At 47.6% G+C, this 22104-nt stretch overlaps 1 protein-coding gene across 2 annotated transcripts in view; it reads left to right on the top strand.

Moving 5' to 3' along the window:
* The window catches only part of ptar1 (protein prenyltransferase alpha subunit repeat containing 1), a 54003-nt gene that overhangs the window by 4943 nt on the left and 26956 nt on the right, over positions 1 to 22104 (top strand). For both annotated transcript variants that reach the window (XM_052068278.1, XM_052068279.1), the window contains exon 3: positions 14312 to 14378. In XM_052068278.1, coding sequence (XP_051924238.1) covers positions 14312 to 14378 — 67 coding nt within the window. The remainder of the gene's footprint in view (positions 1 to 14311; positions 14379 to 22104) is intronic.

Here is a 22104-nt window from a genome sequence, read left to right as displayed (position 1 = left end):
AATAGGAATCTAGGAGGGCCCAGGGAAGCACTTTAAAACAGTACGTGTGAGCTACGATAGTTAACAGGCTGCAAAAGTGCGTCGCATGCCTCAGTTTCAGGCGGTTTCTCATCAGGGCGTGCGTGTGCGCGCGTGCCGGTACGGGTAGATCCCGGGAGGTTAGTTGATCGAAAAGTAGATCTTCGATCCAAAAAGTTTGAGCATCCCTGCTATAGTGGATTTAAACCATGGTTGCATAAATTTCCCCAGTGTGGGACGAAAAAAGGATATCTTATACTTCGTTTTTCTCAAGTTTGCTTTGAACACAGCAGTCTGTTTCTGTATGTTTGTTGAAGAATAACGAGACACCAGACACCAGTGTTCATTATGTGCCGCTGTATTCGAAACTGCCGGTCTTACAAACAAGCACACGCACTTCCCCCGTGCTGCAGGGGCAAACCATTCTGAAAGGGCGGGGGTTCACTCCCCCTAACATTGTCAGGCTATGTTGATTGTGTTGGTCCTTCTTGCGCGGAAATCTCGTTAAAATTAATTTAAATTGATGCCAATAAAAACGCGCTAAACTGACAGCTGTAATATATATATAATATATATATATATATATATATATATATATATATATATATATATATATATATATATATATATATATATATATATATATATATATTAGGGATGTGAATCTCAGCACTGAGGACGATTCGATACACATCACGATCCACTGCCAGCGATGCGATACTTAAACGATACATGGAATTTTCTGGCGATACGATGCGATACGTTTCACCGTCGTCACGATGCGATACGATTCGATACACATTAAGTTCAAATCAATGCGATCCGATCCGATACAATGCAATTTGTTGCGATATTGTGCAATTAAACATGATGCAAATAAGCAAAGAAAAAAAGCTTTTAAAAAGATGGAATTCAGTATGGTATTACAAAAAGGATACCACTTTATTCCTTATTAAGAGTAGAACTTGTAAAACAACTTATTTAAGCCCTTTCACAATTGGGTTTTGTGCAAAGAAAATGTAAACAATTTGGCACCTGAGACTCACAGCTGTTGCTATAGTGTAAACACAAACACTCTCACTGAGTGTCTTTAATGAAATATTCATATATATATATATATATATATATATATATATATATATACAGTATATGAATCTATAGCGCAAGATGTCCACCCATCCACTGTAAGTGCAACTCTTTGCGCACTGTTCAGCGACACAGTAATCTCACTTCTCACTTTGTTGTACACATCGGGAATATGTTTGTAAGTGAACACAGACCTGTCTGGTATTTTATACCTGGGTTCCAAAACGTGCACGAGCTGTCTGAAACCCTCGTTGTCCACCACGCTAAGGCTGGAGGTCTTTGCATATGAAATAAGCAGTGGCCTTAGTTATAGCCATTGCGCGGTCACAGTGAGTTGCAAGGGGACTCCCAAAATAAGAGGCAATTTTTTTCTGATCCTGACCTGGTTTACCAAGAGTTTCTCCGGTGTCCGACGAGGAACTGGGCGGCGAAGCGGGAGGGAAACTTGTCGGTGATCTGGTGCCATCGGTTTAAGTGGGTCTGCATATTTGTGGTGCTGCCGTTGTATGGCTTCTTAGTGCGACATTCCTTGCAAATTACGGAGGTTTTATCAAGCTTTCCATCTTTCTTTTCGAAGCCGTAGTATTTCCAAACATAAGATTTGAATGTTGCGGCTGCATTAAATATAGTAGTTTCCTTGCTGCTGCGTGCGCTAACTTCCATAATGTTTCGCTCGTTGTGTACTGGACTGTATGTGACGCACGGCTACCGTCCGTATTCAACACAAAACGCAAAGCAATGATGGTGCATTCATTGCGCCTAGGAAAGGGCAGATATGTGACGTTTAACATGAATAAAACGGCGATTGAATCGGATTTTACCGATACCCATCAATGCATCGTGATGAATCGCGATTTCACCCGTCAATCGTGTCGTACCCAGTGAATGAGCCGATGCACTCGGATCGCGGCGCATCGATGTATCGATTAATATCGATTATTTTCCACACCCTTAATATATATATATATATATATATATATATGGATAGAGGGATAGAGAGAGAGAGAGAGAGATATACACACACACAATCATACCTCGGTTTTCGACCATAATGTATTATTATTATTATTACTATTATTATAATCCATTCCAGAAGGCTGTTCGAAAACCGAAACAAATTTTTTTTTAATTAAAAAAATCTTTATTGAACACGTCTGCTCACAATGGAAGGCTACACGAGTAAGCGTCACTTCCTCGTGTAAGGAAGGTGAGAGGAGTCAAGTGGCGCATTCAAGTGCGCTCAGTTAGGGCGAAAACCGATTTTCAGTCGTAATCCGAGGCATTAAAAAATGTGACATTTTTGGTTGAAAACCGAAGTTTGACTGCATATATACAGCATAAAAATTCCTCGCCCCACCCCCCCTCGGGTGGTGTCTGTCCCTCATTCAGCCCTCTACCAGAGGCCAGGAAGCTTGAGGGTTCTGCGCAGTATCCTTGCTGTTGCCAGCACTGCAGATTTCTGGACTGAGATGTCCGATGTTGTTCCCGGGATCTGTTGCAACCACTCATCTAGTTTGGGGGTCACTGCCCTGAGTGCTCCGACCACCACAGGCACGACTGTCACCTTTACCTTCCAGGCTCTCTCCAGCTCCTCTCTGAGCCCTTGGTATTTCTCCAGTTTCTCGTGTTCCTTCTCTCTGATGTTTCCATCACTTGGGAGCGCTACATCCACTACAACGGCTTTCCTCTGCCCTTTACCTATGATCACGATATCTGGTTGGTTCGGCATTACCATCTTGTCAGTCTGGATCTGGAAGTCCCACAGGATCTTCGCTCTGTTATTCTCCACCACCTTTGGAGGTGTTTCCCATTTTGACCTTGGGGTTTCCAGTCCATACTCCGCACAGATGTTTCGGTAGACTATGCCAGCCACCTGGTTATGGCGTTCCATATAGGCTTTCCCTGCCAGCATCTTACACCCTGCAGTTATGTGTTGGATCGTTTCAGGTGCCTCTTTGCACAACCTCCACCTTGGGTCTTGTCTGGTGTGGTATTTCTGGGCCTCAATGGCTCTGGTGCTCGGGGCCTGCTCCTGAGCAGCCAGAATGAGTGCCTCTGTGCTGTCCTTCAGGCCAGCCCTCTCTAGCCACTGATAGGACTTCTTGAGATCAGCCACTTCAGTTATGGTCCGGTGTTACATCCCGTGTAGGGGCTTGTCCTCCCATGATGGTCCCTCTTCCAGCGCCACATCTTCTGTTCCCCATTGTATGAGACATTCTCTGAGTACGTCATCCGTTGGAGCCTTCTCCTTGATGTATTCATCGAGCTTGGATGTTTCATCCTGGACAGTGGCTCTCACACTCACTCGTCCCCAGCCTCCTTCGTTTCGGCTTGCGTACAGTCTCAGGGTGCTGGATTTGGGATGGAACCCTCCATGCATGATTAGGAGCTTTCGGGTCTTAACGTCCATGGTCTGAATCTCTTCCTTTGGCCACCTTATTATTCCTGCTGGGTATCTGATCACTGGCAGGGTATAGCTGTTTATTGCCCGGGTCTTATTCTTGCCATTGAGCTGGCTTCTTAGGACTTGCCTCACTCGCTGGAGGTATTTGGCCATAGCCGCTTTCCTTGTTGCCAGTTCGAGGTTGCCATTGGCTTGTGGTATACCGAGGTACTTGTAGCTGTCCTCAATGTCTGCTATTGTTCCTTCGGGGAGTGAGACCCCTTCCGTGCGGACTACCTTTCCTCTCTTAGTCACCATCCGACTACATTTCTCAAGCCCGGATGACCTCCCGACGTCGCTGCTGTAGATCCTGGTTGTGTGGATCAGGGAGTCTATATCCCTTTCGCTCTTAGCATACAGCTTTATGTCATCCATGTAGAGGAGGTGACTGATTGTAGCTCCATTTCTAAGGCGGTATCCATAGCCTGTCTTGGTGATTACTTGGTTTAGGGGGTTCAGTCCTATGAAGAACAGCAGTGGGGAGAGTGCATCACCTTGGTATATGCCACATTTGATGGACACTTGGGTAAGTGGCTTGCCATTGGCTTCTAGTGTGGTTTTCCACATCCTCATCGAGTTCGCAACCAAGGCTCTTAGGGTCCTGTTCACCTTATACAACTTCAAGCATTCAGTAATCCATGTATGTGGCATCTAGTCATAGGCTTTCTTGTAATCAATCCAGGCTGTGCATAGGTTGGTACGTCGGGACCTGCAGTCTTGTGCGACTGTTCTGTCAACCAGGAGCTGATGTTTGGCTCCTCTGGTATCTCTACCAATGCCCTTCTGTGCTTCGCTCATGTATTGATCCATGTGTCCACTTATCTTAGCCGCAATGATGCCTGACATTAGCTTCCATGTTGTGGATAGACAGGTTATTGGCCAATAGTTGGATGGGACTGCACCCTTTGAAGGATCCTTCATGATCAGGATCAGTCGCCCTTCGGTTAGCCATCCTGGGTGAGTCCCATCCCTCAGCAGCTGGTTCATTTGTGCTGCTAGGCGCTCATGGAGTGCTGTGAGTTTCTTTAGCCAGTAGGTGTGGACCATGTCCGGGCCTGGTGCTGTCCAGTTCTTCATAGCTGAGACTCTTTCTTGTATGTCTGCCACTGTTAGGGTAACTGGTATCTGTTCAGGGAGGTTGCTGTGCTCCTCTCTCAGGGTCACCAGCCATTGTGCACTGCTGTTATGTGCAAGCTCCTTCTCCCATATGCCTTTCCAGTACCTTTCAGTTTCCAGTCTTGGTGGGTCAGCTCTGTTGTTAGGACCTCTGCCACTGAGTGTACACGTACAGCCTGTTTATTCGTCTGGCCTCAGTCTCTTTGGTGTACTGCTTTAGGCGGCTGGACAAGGCTTGGAGCCTTTGTTTGGCAGTTTCGAGTGCTTCAGGCATAGTCATCTGGATGTAGCTCTCGGGTATCGGCCTTTTCATCACACATCTCTGGGCCTCCGTCGATTGACTCACATCTTTCCGCCTTGATCTTAGCCTCCAACCGTCTTTTCCGTGATGGGTAACGTATCTCATGGCTTCCATGGTTGCTCTTATAGCCAAGCATCTCAAGGATCACTGATGCTGAAGCGTATATCAGCTCATTGGTTTCCGTGATCGTTACGGTCGGGATCGCCCTCAGTGCTGCATTCACACTTTCCATGAGACTTTCAGGTGGTACTTCACATAGACGTTGTAATCGGTTTCTAGGTTGCCCAGCTTTCATTCTTGCCATGATCTTGTTCATCATATATAATGTGTGTATATATATATATATATATATATATATATATATATATATATATATATATTAGAGCTGTCAAATGATTAAAATATTTAATCTAATTAAAAACTCAACTGTCATAATTAACTCAAATTAATGAATAATTAATCGTGATTACCCACTCATTTTTTTACTGTTTCGAAATCTCCTTTGATATTTTTTGTCCTATTTTTTCCCCGTTTTAATGCTTTCATCAACATGGAATCATGGATCAGTTTTCTATGTGCAAAATGCAAATATTTACTGAAACAACAATTTAGATTTTCAATTTTACATGAACATTTTTCACTTGGAGCAGTTATTCACACATAATCTCTCACACAATATTACTGTCCTTCAACAACAGTGAAAAAAATATGTTGTCACACAACAGCTCCTTTATCAGCTCTTTTTAGTGAATCAAAACAGAGCAATCTAAATTTATAAAGTGCACATCTAAGTTAAACTAGTACCGTATTTTCCACACTATAGGGCACACCAAAAAGTATTAAATTTTCTTAAGTTATAAGGGCCCCTCCGTGAGTCGTCACCTTACCGTGGTGGAGGGGTTTGTGTGTCCCAATGATCCTAGAAGCTAAGTTGTCTGGGGCTTTATGCCCCTGACAGGGTCACCCATGGCAAACAGGTTCTAGGTGAGGGGCCAGACAAAGCACGGCTCAAAGACCCCTTATGATGAACAAAATATATGGACCAAGGTTTCCCTTGCCCGGACGCGGGTCACCGGGGCCCCCCCTCTGGAGCCAGGCCTGGAGGTGGGGCTCGTTGGCAAGCGCCTGGTGGCCGGGCCTACACCCATGGGGCCCGGCCGGGCACAGCCCGAAGAGGCAACGTGGGTCCCCCTTCCCATGGGCTCACCACCCATGAGAGGGGCCAAAGGGGTCGGGTGCAATGTGAGCTGGGCGGCAGCCGAAGGCGGGGACCCTGGCGGTCCGATCCTCGGCTGCAGAAGCTAGCTCTTGGGACATGGAATGTCACCTCTCTGGCAGGGAAGGAGCCCGAGCTGGTGTGTGAGGCAGAGAATTTCCGACTGGATATAGTCGGACTTGCCTCCACACACAGCCTGGGTTCTGGTACCAGTTCTCTCGAGAGGGGTTGGACTCTCTTCCACTCTGGAGTTGCTCACGGTGAGAGGCGCAGAGCAGGTGTGGGCATACTCATTGCCCCCCGGCTCAGTGCCTGTACATTGGGGTTCACACCGGTAGACGAGAGGGTTGCCTCCCTCCGCCTGCGGGTGGGGGGACGGGTCCTGACTGTTGTTTGTGCATATGCACCAAACAGCAGCTCAGCATACCCACCCTTTTTGGAGTCCTTGGAGGGTGTGCTGGAGAGTACTCCTTCTGGGGACTCCCTTGTTCTGCTGGGGGACTTCAATGCTCACGTGGGCAATGACAGTGAGACCTGGAGGGGCGTGATTGGGAGGAACGGCCCCCCCGATCTGAACCCGAGTGGTGTTTTGTTATTGGACTTCTGTGCTCGTCACGGATTGTCCATAACGAACACCTTGTTCAAACATAAGGGTGTCCATATGTGCACTTGGCACCAGGACACCCTAGGTCGCAGTTCGATGATCGACTTTGTTGTTGTATCATCGGATTTGCGGCCGCATGTTCTGGACACTCGGGTGAAGAGAGGGGCGGAGCTGTCAACTGATCACCACCTGGTGGTGAGTAGGCTCCGATGGTGGGGGAAGATGCCGGTCCGTCCTGGCAGACCCAAACGTATAGTGAGGGTTTGTTGGGAGCGTCTGGCGGAATCCCCTGTCAGAAGGAGTTTCAACTCCCACCTCCGACAGAGCTTTTCCCATGTTCCGGGGGAGGCGGGGGACATTGAGCCCGAGTGGACCGTGTTCCGTGCCTCTATTGTTGAGGCGGCCAATCTGAGTTGTGGCCGTAAGGTGGTTGGTGCCTGTCGTGGCGGCAACCCCCGTACTCGCTGGTGGACACCAGCAGTGAGGGATGCCGTCAAGCTGAAGAAGGAGTCCTATCGAGCCTTTATGGCCTGTGGGACCCCAGAGGCAGCTGACGGGTATCGATTGGCCAAGCGGGCCGCGGCTTCGGTGGTCGCCGAGGCAAAAACCCGAGCGTGGGAAGAGTTCGGTGAGGCCATGGAAGCCGACTTCCGGACGGCTTCGAGGAAATTCTGGTCCACCATCCGACGTCTCAGGAGGGGGAAGCAGTGCACCACTAACACTGTGTACAGTGGGGATGGGGCGCTGCTGACTTCGACTCGGGACGTTGTGAACCGGTGGGCAGAGTACTTCGAAGACCTCCTCAACTCCACCAACACGCCTTCCTTGGAGGAAGCAGAGCCCGGGGACTCTGAGGTGGGCTCTCCTATCTCTGTGGTTGAAGTCACCGATGTGGTTAAAAAGCTCCTCGGTGGCAAGGCCCCAGGGGTGGATGAGATCCGCCCGGAGTTCCTCAAGGCTCTGGATGTTGTGGGGCTGTCCTGGTTGACACGCCTCTGCAACATCGCGTGGACAACAGGGAGAGTGCCTCTGGATTGGCAGACCGGGGTGGTAGTCCCTCTTTTTAAAAAGGGGGACCGGAGGGTGTGTTCCAACTACAGAGGGATCACACTCCTCAGCCTCCCTGGTAAGGTCTATTCAGGGGTGCTGGAGAGGAGGGTCCGTCAGGAAGTCGAGCCTCAGATTGAGGAGGAGCAGTGTGGTTTTCGTCCCGGCCGTGGAACAGTGGACCAGCTCTACACCCTTAGCAGGGTCCTTGAGGGTATGTGGGAATTCGCCCAACCAGTCTACATGTGTTTTGTGGACTTGGAGAAGGCGTTTGACCGTGTCCCTCGGGGAGTTCTGTGGGGGGTGCTTCGTGGGTATGGGGTACCGAACCCCCTGATACGGGCTGTTCGGTCACTATACCACCGATGTCAGAGTTTGGTTCGCATTGCCGGCAGTAAGTCGGAATCGTTTCCAGTGGAGGTAGGACTCCGCCAAGGCTGCCCTTTGTCGCCGATTCTGTTCATAACCTTTATGGACAGAATTTCTAGGCGCAGCCGAAGCGTTGAGGGGGTCCGTTTTGGGGGCCTCAGTATTTCATCCCTGCTTTTTGCGGATGATGTGGTGCTGTTGGCTCCTTCAAACGGGGCTCTCCAACTCTCACTGGAGCGTTTCGCAGCCGAGTGTGAAGCGGTTGGGATGAAAATCAGCACCTCCAAATCTGAAACCATGGTCCTCAGTCGGAAAAGGGTGGAGTGCCCCCTCCGGGTCGGGGAGGAGATCTTACCCCAAGTGGAGGAGTTCAAGTATCTTGGGGTCTTGTTCACGAGTGGGGGTAGGAGGGAGCGGGAGATCGACAGGCGGATCGGTGCAGCGTCTGCTGTGATGCGGACATTGTATCGGTCTGTCGTGGTGAAGAAGGAGCTGAGCCAAAAGGCGAAGCTCTCAATTTACCGGTCGATCTACGTCCCAACCCTCACCTATGGTCACGAGCTATGGGTCGTGACCGAAAGAACGAGATCCCGGATACAAGCGGCTGAAATGAGTTTTCTTCGCAGGGTGTCCGGGCTCTCCCTTAGAGATAAGGTGAGAAGCTCAGTCATCCGGGAGGGGCTCAGAGTCGAGCCGCTTCTCCTCCACATCGAGAGGAGCCAGATGAGGTGGCTTGGGCATCTGATTCGGATGCCTCCTGAGCGCCTCCCCGGTGAGGTGTTCCGGTCATGTCCCACCGGGAGGAGACCCAGAGGAAGACCCAGGACACGCTGGAGAGACTATGTCACCCAGCTGGCCTGGGAACGCCTCGGGATCCCCCGGGGAGAGCTGGAAGAAGTAGCTAGGGAGAGGGAAGTCTGGGCTTCCCTGCTAAAGCTGTTGCCCCCGCGACCCGGCCCCGGATAAGCGGTAGATGATGGATGGATGGATGGATGGATGGAAGTTATAAGGGTTAAAACCTTACCGGTGCCTTAAAATCCGGTGCGTCTTTTTTCTTGTCATTATGGTAATACGTCGACTCCAAAATGGCTCCTTCCTGGAGACATGCTTCCAATGTTATAACTTGCTGTTGGTTGAGTGAACTGTGTCGCTGCTTTATGAAATAAGTTTGTGTTGCAGCTCCGAAAAAAGGCGAGCTGTGGTGTTAATTTTTGAAAACAGTCTCAACAAATACAGGTACGTCTGTCTCCGTGCCTTCTTCCGTTCGACTTGAGAGGCGTTCAAGACCTCCACCGAAAAACGTAAACTAATGATTACTTCAATGAAACTACAAAAATTTTAAATAATACATCAAAACTGAAAAGCAAACGAGGATATCACAAAATAAATTCTATTGCCCCACCCCCAAATAGTTTGTATTATGATTTCATCATTTGTGAATACACAACAAAGGAATAAATAATTATGACTGACATCTTGTTGTGTTATTTTGACTTCAAGATGGCGCAGCGAGAGTGGCTGATTTTCCAGCAGCTCATATATATTTTGTTGTTGTTCTTCTTCCTCTCATAACTTTGCTGCTGTGAAGTGGGAATTTCTCCATTGTGAGCCTATGAAAAAGGTTTTCTCATTTTATCTTATCGGATTGTACTCTTGGAGCTACGATAAAGGAAATGCCAATGGGTTTCTCGGAGGCGGTCATGAACGCCTCTTGAGTTGACCGGAAGAATAGAAGGGAAGGAGACGGACAAAGACACACCTGAGTTTGTTGAAAAAATTAGAACTGTTGTTGTGGTTTTATTATTTTATTTAAACGCAGACTTTATTCATGGTTTTATTCATGGTTTTCACAGACTGGTTTTCACAATCTCAGCAAGTACAGGTACTGTACGTCTTTGTCCGTCTCCATGCTTTCTTCCGTTGCACTTGAGAGACGTTCATGGCCGCCTATGAAAAATGTAAATTAATTCTTACTTCAATGAAACTACGAAGAAAATCAAGCGAGGAAATCACAAAATAAGTTCTGTGGGGTGGGTATATAATTTATTTTATGATTTCCTCGCTTGATTTTCTGTTTTGATGCATTATTTTTAATTCATTCCATTTAAGTCATTGAATACCACCCCTTTTCACTGGAGCAACCCCCTTAATCCCTCTCATTTGACTGAATTTTGACTGATATGCAAGGCCCACAGAATTTTCTGTTCTATGGCTATATACACATGTAACCTATCAAAAGAAAGGTTAGACTCTCTTCTTTCAGCAGAAAAATAAGTTTGTTTCTATCTTTCTCCGTTCGTTGGCAATCAGCATTAGAAAACTGCTAAGTTTGATGGAAAAGGCCGCTTTTCTGCAGAAATCCAGAGGAAATTAGCTTTTTGAGGAACATACTTATTAAGCATCATTTCATTCTGTATTTTTCACATACACAGGACGCATCGTACGAATGGCCGCAGTTTTACAGTGGTAAAACATACGCCAGCTTAAACATACGGCATGCATGCGCGCACTCTAACACGTTAGCTTGAAGCATACGGTAGCATGCCAAGACATACAGATAAGATAAAAACACGTTTTTAAAAAGGCAACGAAAGCAGAACTGAGTTCGGGTGTATTTTATTTAGCCATCGTACAATGTTTTCACGTTTTTCGATCAATCATCACCCAGAAATCCATCAAAGTCCTCATCCTCTGTATCAGAAGCAGAGGACTGCACATCTCAGTTGTCATTGAATGCATCACATGCTAGTGTGAGTTGCTACGCATTGCCGAGCGGAAAGAAGGAGTAGCAACAGCAAAGTCAACATTTCTCTCGTGTGAAGCTTTCCCACATTTGAAAGTAAAGAACAGAGCGAAACATGGTGGCAGCGCGTGTGTGTGTAGAAAGAATTGAACAATTGTGCAAGTACCGTAATCCATCAAAAACGCGCGTTCCCTCTCGTTGTTGCGTATTGTGGCGTAACTCGCCAAGCGCTGCCTCTCACTCTTTGTAAAGTTGTGTTTGCCACCGATCATCCATTGTTCCCATGCCGTTTGCAACTTTACTTTGAACGCCCGGTTGATGCCAATGTCCAGCGGTTGGAGTTCTTTAGTCAAGCCTCCGGGAATAACGGCAAGCTCAGAGTTCATTTGCTTGACTTGTTTTTTTTCATCGCTGCTGTGAGATGGGCACGCATGCCAAAAGCATAACCGGTGGCTTTAAGTTTGAACTGAGCTTCGTAGGCGTGTCTTTTTGTCGAATTTATTTTCAGGGGTTCTTAGAAACCAAAACCGGAGTTGTTTTGCAACAATGCACATTGCCACACTCTATACAAGTGTTGGTACTGGCTTGAGGCGTCCACTTACACGCCCACTCTTCACCATTGGCGGACTAGCTTGCCTGTCCTCTCTCCCCCCCCCCCCCTCTCTCTCTCTCTTTCTCCCTCTCCATATATGTATATATACACGCCCACCCGTCCCTGATTGGCCGACTTCTCTCTCGCATGCCTGGCCACAGTCACTTCCGCCTTTTCTCTATATAAACAGCGTGTCGGCTGTCAGTCAGATTTTGGAACTCGGCGCATATAAAGGACGCTCCGCACCATAAGGCGTCCTGTCCATTTTGGAGAAAATGTAAGACTTTTAATGGCGCCTTATAGTCGTGAAAATACGGTACCTTTCTTTCCACCACCAATGCAATGAGTCGTCATCTTTTGGCTTATGGTTGGACAATCTGTATTTATAGAAGTATGTACAATTACCACACTTTTATTTTTCTATTTTTTATTGTTGCTTTCCACTTACATTTCAACATCTCTCACACGCACATACATGCTCGCACACTGCTATTTACACCATTCATTCCACATTGCTCAGCATCCAGTTTGAAATGAAATGGAATATGAATTTAACACAAGTGGTTTTAGCAGAGCTGAGCGGAACAAATGTGTCCTGTTTTTGTTTTTTTGTTTTTTTAAAACCTATGGCGACACGCAAGTCAGCACATTTACGGCGCATATTTTCATCCACATCCACGAGACGCATCCACCGTACATAAATGATTAAGATTAAGATTAAGATATCCTTTATTTGTCCCGCCATGGGGGAATTACAATCAGAATTCAGAAAGGAAAATACGCTGGGTAGGGAGAGGGGGAAAAAAAACACGCTCGAACTATCCTCTTCCGAGGATAATTTAAGTCCAGGATAAAAAAAAAGACCCTAGCACATGAATAAGCATATGACAGTTACAAGTCACAAGACATAACATGTATAGGGGGTAGGATGAATGGGAAGGGGGGGGGGGGGGGGGTAACCGCGACGCGGCCGAAAATGACCAGCTGCACGGTCACCGTTGCGCTCCACATTATCGAACCACGTCACGGCGGAAAAAGAATCGGAGTGATGAAGACGGTGATAACAAGGATGTGTATGCGCGTGTGCTTGTCCAGTCATGTATGTGTATGCGTGTACAGGTCATAGCTTCGTCAAGGTCTGCTCATCATGAAGACAGACATCATGAATTACTCAACATTCCCATCGTCCTAATTTTTTCACCAAAATTAGGTGCATCCTTTCTTCACCGAATACAGACGGAGACAATAGTGATGCATTAAAAAGGCATAAAAACATTTAACTTTATATAACTTGTCAGTCCATGGCCGAGAAGGAGGGGTGTGGTGGTGGGGGCCCTACACTCCATGCGTATTTCCATCCAGGGGAAAGGCCAGATAGCGTTGTTTGTTTTGTGAATACACAACAAAGGAATGAATAACTACGACTGACATCTGATTGTACTGTTGGAGCTACGATCAAGGAAATGCAGATGTGTTTTTCGTAGGTGGTCATGAACGCCTCTCGAGTTGACCGGAAGAAAAGAAGGCATAGAGACGGACAAAGACGCACCTGTATTTGTTGAAAAAGGAGAGCTGTGGTTCTGGTTTTATTTATTTATTTTTTTAAACAAGAATTTATTAATGGTTTTCACAGTCTCAACAAACACTGCGCAGGTACGGTACGTCTTTGTCCGTCTCCGTGTCTTCTCTTCCGGTCCACTCGAGAGGCATTTCGCCTCTGAAAAACATAAATTAATTCTTACTTCAATGAACCACAAATAAAATCAAGCAAGGAAATCACAAAATAAATTCTGTGTGGGGGATATTGAATTTATTTTGTGATTTCCTCTCTTGATTTTCTGTTTTGATGCATTATTTTGTTTGTGTGAATGTGCGGAACAAAGCAAGTTTGTCCTCGTAATTAGGAGGGAGCTACTGACACAACGTCGTGCGTGCCATAATAGACAGGCTTTTCCGTTTCATGAATCTCTAACACCACAACGGCCCACCTTTAAAAGCTTTGGTTGTCTTTTTACACTGGCTCAGTTCTTCTTGCCGGAGCCTCCACGTTCGCAGCAATGACTCGTCTATGCCAAGATTACGGGCAGCAGTTTGATTTCCTTCTTTAACTGCCGAGTGATCGCTTTTAGTTTAAAAGCTGCATCATATGCTTTTTGTCTGGTATTCACATGTTGATCAGGGTTCGAAGAAAGACTGAAATAAGGAAGTTGTGATTAGGGGTAATCCTACAATTTCAATGGACCCCCTGTATACTACTCATTCATTTTATTGGTCGACTGTTGCCGGGTAACACATTTTTCCTCTGCTATGGCAAAAAGAGCGGAAGTTGTGATTAGTCATACAATCTCATTGGACCTAAGTGAAAGACTCATTCATTTTATTGGTCCATGTTTTTCCCGCAATGGAAAAAAAAAATTAAAAAGCCGCTTCATATTAGACGCCGCAGTGTTGAAAGTGTGGAAAAAAGTAGCGGCTTGTAATCCGGAATTTACGGTAATTTAAGTTTTTATGATGCGGTCATGAACGCCTCTTAAGTGGAACGGATGCCCCTCGAGTTGGAAGGAGCGTAGCACCATCTAGTGGAGGCATTGTAGATTGCGCCTTGTAATGCTTATGCGTCTCATGTATGAAAAAAAAAGACAAAATAGTCATTCTTCGAAGGTGCGCCTCATAATCCAGTGCGTCTTTTAGTGCGGAAAATACGGTCGATAGTTATGAAGATAGATATAGATGTGTGTGTGTCTGCCATTAATGATCATGTATTATTTTCCCTCAGCTTTAGTGGATATCACGTCCACCCTCTTGCTGCTTAATCCTGATGTCACCACTGCATGGAATGTCAGGTACAGACACAAATCCTCAATGGCAGCTCATTGTCTCTCGATAAAACTGCACACAACATGTACGTGATTGTGTCATTGTCACTAGGGATGGACTAAAAATTGAAAATGGGGATGCCGAGGCTGAAACTGAAACAACAAAATAAATTACAATACTTTAACAAAATCTTTGCTGAATCATTTTCTTCACTTTGCCAAATTTGAAAGTGCAAACTCTCAGGTTCCCCCTAAGGGAATGTGCACGTTTTCACAGCCACCATTGAGGCAGTCCTCTGTGACCGGGCAACTTTCTCGCCCTGGGCCAATGGCTGACTGCAGTGGAGATTTTTGGCTCATCTACCCGCCATCCACCTCCATTCAGTTTCAGCATGCCTTCAGAGCCACTGTTGGACATAGTCTTACTCCGAACTTCAAGGCAGTACCCCGTGTCATCACCACCATTATGGTCAGTTAGCAAGCATTCTTCGAATGCTAAACAGTGCAAAACATTGGTCTGCTTGCCTTGTTCTTTCCCCCAGTCTAATCTTACCCGAGCAGTGCCCCATGATGTCTCTGTTGCCACGGCCTGCCAGCTGCTGGTGCCCTCATCGCACCTTGTTTTGGCCATGATGTCCTGGTAATGAAGATCTTTCGACTGAAAACCCAAAATGTGCTTTTGATCATTGACAGGCCACAATTGTTGATGCAAAGCAAAAGAAAAGTAAAAATACAGTACAACCTCAGTTGACAAATTTGATTCAGTCGAACACTCTCTTTGCAAAAGATATTTGTCCCATTTCCCTTTCAAATGCAAGAAAATATAATGAATTCAGTCCAGATCAGAACCAAGTCACCTTCATACACGGCCGATGCCTTTGTGAAAAGATGTTCCCCTGTAATGTCAAAGGTTTTGAGTATTTATGCAGTCCTTCATTTTCTTATTCTTATTCTTTTGTCTTTTTTTTAATCTATCCGCTTGGTTATTACACTTCATGAGCCTTGGAGTGAATTCTGTGCATGAGTTCCGTTTCTAACCAAAACCGGCTTTTTATCTACAAAGAAATTGTTTGCGGAGTCCACTTCCTTTGACAGTTACAGAACTTTACAATTTAGGAACTCCAGTTGTTGTATCTTTAAAGAGAAAACAATTCAATCCCATCCATCCATCTTCTACCGCTTATCCGGGTTGCGGGGGCAGCAGCTTTAGCAGGGAAGCCCAGACTTCCCTCTCCCTAGCTACTTCTTACAGCTCTCCCCGAGGGGATCCCGAGGCATTCCCAGGCCAGCTGGGTGACATAGTATCTCCAGCGTGTCCTGGGTCGTCCTCGGGGTCTCCTTCCAGTGGGACATGCCCGGAACACCTCACCAGGGAGGCGTTCAGGAGGCATCCGGATCAGACCGTTGACCGCGCGATGTTGCAGAGGCGTGTCAACCAGGACAGCACCACAACATCCAGAGCCTTGAGGAACTCCGGGCGGATTTCATCCGCCCCCTGGGCGTTGCCACCGAGGAGCTTTATAACCACATCGGTGACTTCAACCACAGAGATAGAAGAGCCCACCTCAGGGTCCTCAGACTGTTGGTGGAGTTGAGGAGGTCTTCAAAGTACTCTGCACACCGGTTCACAACGTCCCGAGTCGAAGTCAGCAGCGCCCCATCCCCACTGTACACAGTGTTAGTGGTGCACTGCTTCCCCCTCCTGAGATGTCGGATGGTGGACCAGAATTTCCTCGAAGCCAGGGTCACCCATGGCAAACAGGTCCTAGGTGAGGTCCAGACAAAGTACGGCTCACAAAGCCCCTTATGAAAAATAAAATAGATGGTACTCAGTTTCCCTTGCCCGGACGCGGGTCACCGGGGCCCCCCTCTGGAGCCAGCCCTGGAGGTGGGGCTCGTTGGCGAGCGCCTGGTGGCTGGGCCTACACCCATGGGGCCCGGCCGGGCTCAGCCCGAAGAGGCAATGTGGGTCACCCTTCTCATGGTCTCACCACCCATGGGAGGGGTCAAAGGGGTCGTGTGCAATGCGAGCTGGGCGGCAGCCAAAGGCGGGGACCCTGGCGGTCCGATCTTCGGCTGCAGAAGCTAGCTCTTGGGACATGGAATGTCACCTCTCTGGCAGGGAAGGAGCCCGAGCTGGTGTGTGAGGCAGAGAAGTTCTGACTGGATATAGTCGGACTTGCCCTCCACACACAGCCTGGGTTCTGGCACCAGTTCTCTCGAGAGGGGTTGGACTCTCTTTCACTCCGGAGTTGCTCATGGTAAGAGGCGCAGAGCAGGTGTGGGCATACTCATTGCCCCCCGCTCAGTGCCTGCACATTGGGGGTCACACCGGTAGACGAGAGGGTTGCCTCCCTCCGCCTGCGGGTGGGGGAACTGGTCCTGACTGTTGTTTGTGCCTATGCACTAAACAGCAGCTCAGCATACCCACCCTTTTTGGAGTCCTTGGAGGGTGTGCTGTAGAGTACTCCTGCTGGGGACTCCCTTGTTCTACTGGGGGACTTCAATGCTCACGTGGGCAATGACAGTGAGACCTGGAGGGGCGTGATTAGGAGGAACGGCCCCCCCGATCAGAACTCGCGTGGTGTTTTGTTATTGGACTTCTGTGCTCGTCACGGACTGTCCATAACAAACACCTTGTTCAAACATAAGGGTGTCCACATGTGCACTTAGCACCAGGACACCCTAGGCCGTAGTTCGATGAACGACCGTGTGGTTGTATCATCGGATTTGCGGCCGCATGTTTTGGACACTCGGGTGAAGAGAGGGGCGGAGCTGTTAACTGATCACCACCTGGTGGTGAGTAGGCTCCGATGGTGGGGGAAGATGCCGGTCCGTCCTGGCAGACCCAAACGTATAGTGAGGGTTTGTTGGGAGCGTCTGGCGGAATCCCCTGTCAGAAGGAGTTTCAACTCCCACCTCCGACAGAGCTTTTCCCATGTTCCGGGGGAGACGAGGGACATTGAGTCCGAGTTGACCATGTTTCGTGCCTCTATTGTTGAGTTGGCCAATGTGAGTTGTGGCCGGAAGGTGGTTGGTACCTTTCGTGGCGGCAACCCTCCCACTCGCTGGTGGACACCAGCAGTCAGGGATGCCGTCAAGCTGAAGAAGGAGTCCTATCGAGCCTTTATGGCCTGTGGGACCCCAGAGGCAGCTGACGGGTATCGACTGGCCAAGCGGAACGCAGCTTCGGTGGTCGCCGAGGCAAAAACCCGAGCATGGGAAGAGTTCGGTCAGGCCATGGAGTGCGACTTCCGGACGGCTTCGAGGAAATTCTGGTCCACCATCCAACGTCTCAGGAGGGGGAAGCAGTGCACCACTAAACACTGTGTACAGTGGGAATGGGGCACTGCTGACTTCGACTCGGGGCGTTGTGAACCGGTGGGCAGAGTACTTCGAAGACCTCCTCAACTCCACCAACACGTCTTCCTTGGAGGAAGCAGAGTCTGAGGACCCTGATGTGGGCTCTTCTATCTCTGTGGTTGAAGTCACCGATGTCATTAAAAAGCTCCTCGGTGGCAAGGCCCCGGGGGTGGATGAGATCCGCCCAGAGTTCCTCAAGGCTCTGGATGTTGTGGGGCTGTCCTGGTTGACACGCCTCTGCAACATCGCGCGGTCAACGGGGAGAGTGCCTCTGGATTGGCAGCCCGGGGTGGTAGTCCCTCTTTTTAAAAAGGGGGACCGGAGGGTGTGTTCCAACTACAGAGGGATCACACTCCTCAGCCTCCCTGCTAAGGTCTATTCAGGGGTGCTGGAGAGGAGGGTCCGTCAGGAAGTCGAGCCTCAGATTGAGGAGGAGCGGTGTGCTTTTCGTCCCGACCGTGGAACAGTGGACCAGCTCTACACCCTTAGCAGGGTCCTCGAGGGTATGTGGGAAATCGCCCAACCAGTCTACATGTGTTTTGTGGACTTGGAGAAGGCGTTTGACCGTGCCCCTCGGGGAGTACTGTGGGGGGTGCTTCGTGGTTATGGGGTACCGAACCCCCTGATACGGATAGTTCGGTCACTATACCGACCGATGTCAGAGTTTGGTTCGCATTGCCGGCAGTAAGTCGGAATCATTTCCAGTGAGGGTAGGACTCCGCCAGGGCTGCCCTTTGTCGCCGATTCTGTTCATAACCTTTATGGATAGAATTTCTAGGCACAGCCGAAGCGTTGAGGGGGTCCGTTTTGGTGGTCTCAGTATTGCATCCCTGCTTTTGCAGATGATGTGGTGCTGTTGGCTCCTTCAAACAGGGCTCTCCAACTCTCACTCGAGTGTTTCGCAGCAGTGTGTGAAGCGTTTGGGTTGACAATCGGCACCTCCAAATCTGAAACCATAGTCCTCAGTCTGAAAAGGGTGGAGTGCACCCTCCGGGTCGGGGGGGAGATCTTGCCCCAAGTAGAGGAGTTTAAGTATCTTGGGGTCTTGTTCACGAGTGAGGGCAGGTGGGAGCGAGAGATTGACAGGCGGATCGGAGCAGCGTCTGGTGTGATGCGGACGTTGTATCGGTCTGTCGTGGTGAAGAAGGAGCTGAGACAAAGGGCAAAGCTCTCAATTTACCGGTCGATCTACGTTCCAACCCATCATCTATGGTCACGAGCTATGGGTCGTGACCGAAAGAACGAGATCCCGGATACAAGCGGCCGAAATGAGTTTTCGCCGCAGGGTGTCCGAGCTCTCCCTTGGAGATAAGGTGAGAAGCTCGGTCATCCGGGAGGGGCTCAGAGTCGAGCCGCTTCTCCTCCACATCGAGAGGAGCCAGATGAGAGGTGGCTTGGGCATCTGATTCGGAATCCAGAACGCCTCCCTGGTGAGGTGTTCCGGGCATGTTCCACCAGGAGGAGACCCCGAGAAAGACCCAGGACATGCTCGAGAGACTATGTAACCCAGCTGGCCTGGGAATGCCTCGGGATTCCCCCGGGGAGAGCTGTAAGAAGTAGCTAGGGAGAGGGAAGTCTGGGCTTCCCTGCTAAAGCTGTTGCCCCGCGACCCGGATAAGCGGTAGAAGATAATAATAATAATAATACATCACATTTGTAAGCGGCTTTCACAACACTCAAGGACACTGTACAGCCAAGACCAATAGTAAAACACAGATAAAATAATAAAGAAAGATTTAAGGCGGGTAGGCAAGTCTGAATAGGTCAGAATCATCTTTATTGGCCAAGTATGTAGAACACACAAGGAATTTGTCTCCGGTATAACACGCTGCACTAGTATCATCGTAAACAACAGAATCATTGAACCATTTTAGAGTATACCAGTAGTTTTGTAGTACCATTTTGTGGTGCAAGAAGAGTGACTATGTCAGTGACTGTTTAAGGAGTTAATGGCTAGAGGGAAGAAGCTGTTTAAGTGTCTACTGGATTTGGTGCGCATGGATCTGTAGGTGGGTTTTGAGCTGGGTTTTGAATAAGGAAAGAGAGTCAATATTACGAATGTTGGGAGGAAGGGAGTTCCAGAGTTTGGGGGCAGAGCGACTGAAGGCTCTGCACCCCATTGTACTGAGACGGGCAAAGGGTAGAAAAAGGTGGAGGGAGGATGAGGACCTGAGTGAGCGAGAGGGAATGGAGATTTGAAGAAGATCTGACAGATAGGGGGGCGCAAGGTTATGGATGACTTTGAATGTATAGAGAAGTATTTTGAAGTTGATTCTAAGTTTGACAGGAAGCCCGTGGAGCTGTCGGAGGATGGGAGTGATATGATGGAAGGAGGGGGTTCTCGTGATGATCCGGGCTGCTGAATTCTGAACAAGTTGAAGTTTATGGAGGAATTTTTGATGGACAGCGAAGAGGAGTGAGTTGCAGTAGTCAATATGGGAAGTGACGAGACTGTGAACAAGGATAGCGGTGGTATGCGGAGTGAGTGAGGGACGGAGGCGGTTTATATTGGTCCGGGGTGATTTGGCAGTTGAGAGCTGGAGTGTAATGTTGAATGAGATAAGGAAGTGGTCCGTTATTGGAAGTTCATCAGCAGTACAGTTAGAGGGGGAAATACCAGAGCAGCAGATCAGATCCAGATCAGATCCAGGGTGTGACCTTTGATGTGTGTGGGAAAATCTACAAATTGATCAAAACCAAGACTGTTAATTGAAGAAGTGAAGTCAATGGTGAGAGGAAGAGCAGTGTTGTCCATATGTATATTAAAATCTCCAGGATTATTACATTTGGTGACAGAGAGGAGAGATGGGTGAGGACAGTAGACACTTCATTTAAAAAGTCGCGGTGGGGAGATGGATGGATGGACAACCATATTCATTGATAATAGGTTTATATCTTATAAACAAATGCTGCATAAATTTAAATAATTCAAGCATACAAGATTTGCTGAGAAATAGGTTCTTATTTCATCCCATGGTTCAGTCTGAGAGTTCATAGATTCCTCTTTACTCTGCTTCCAAGGCTGATGCAAGGCTTTCTCAGCCAAATTTTTGCAAAAAAATATCCAACTTAAGCTGCTTCCTCATTGATATCTCCGCAATAAACTTTCGCAACACTTGTTCGCAACATTTGTTTTAACATTACACAACTTGGCAATCGTCTGCTTTCCACAAGGTGAAGGCCAATCGTCTCGCGAGAACGGAAATCTCGTCACGCGAGATTACTTTACGCGACAACAATGGCGGTGATTGTGAAACTGTGATCGTTGCGGGAAAAAAGATTTACCGTAGGTTATTTATTTATTTACCGACTGAGAAATTTCCTTGCGTCCCAGAAACATTATTTGGAACTGTGGGTCTGGCGGGAAAATTATGTGTCTGGGATGCGGGGCGCAGAAGTAATGAGATGGCTGGTTTGGTGTGTGAGCAAAGTTGAATGTTTTCATGAAATATTAGAGTAGCAAAAACCTGTCTTCTTGGCAAAAAGGATGTCCTTATGGCACCATCGGGCGAAAAAATAAAAGCTTTGTTCTTATATGTCATCTTGAACATTTTTGACACAGTTCGTCCACTAACAGAATGGTGACTGGATCCCGCAAACAGACACAAACAAAATCCCGAACAAAAATATTTATTTTCTGAAAAAGCGCACCGACAAAATATAAACAAAAATCGCTGCTCACAACGACTTAGGAAAAACAATGCAGAAACACAAAGTGCCTGCAAAAGGCAAGACAATATAATAAAGCCGAAAATATAAACGAAATTACAAGAGTCAACGAAACTAAACAAGAGCAAGGTCAAAGACAAATTAATAACAGGACTTACAAACGAGGGACTAAAGAGCAAAAATGACAATGTGAGATCAAGAGGTCTAGAAAACAACACTTGAGCATGAGCAGCAAACAAGGTCAATAATCTGACAGAGACTTGGCAATTAGTCTGGTTTGCTGTAGGGATGTGAATCTCAGCACTGAGGACGATTCGATACACTTCTCGATGCACTACCAGCGATGCGATACTTAAACGATACATGGAATTTTCTGGCGACACGATGCGATACGTTTCACCGTCTTCACGATGTGATACGATGCGATACACATTTAGTTCAAATCAATGCGATCCGATACAGTGCAATTTGTTGTGATATTGTGTGTGCAATTAAACATGATGCAAATACGCAAAGAAAAAAAGTTAAAAAGAAGATGGAATTCAGTATGGTATTGCAAAAAGTAGACCACTTTATTCCTTATAAACAGTAGAACGTGTAAAACAACTTATTTAAGCCCTTTCACAATTGGGTTTTGTGCAAAGAAAATGTAAACGATTTGGCACCTGAGACTCACATCTGTTGCTGTAGTGTAAACACAAACAGACTACTCACTGAGTGT

This window comes from Hippocampus zosterae, chromosome 6 (genome assembly GCF_025434085.1).
Source record: "Hippocampus zosterae strain Florida chromosome 6, ASM2543408v3, whole genome shotgun sequence".
Lineage (NCBI taxonomy): Eukaryota > Metazoa > Chordata > Actinopteri > Syngnathiformes > Syngnathidae > Hippocampus > Hippocampus zosterae.
Note: the sequence above shows the minus strand (reverse complement) of the source record. Positions and strands in the feature narration are given on the sequence as shown.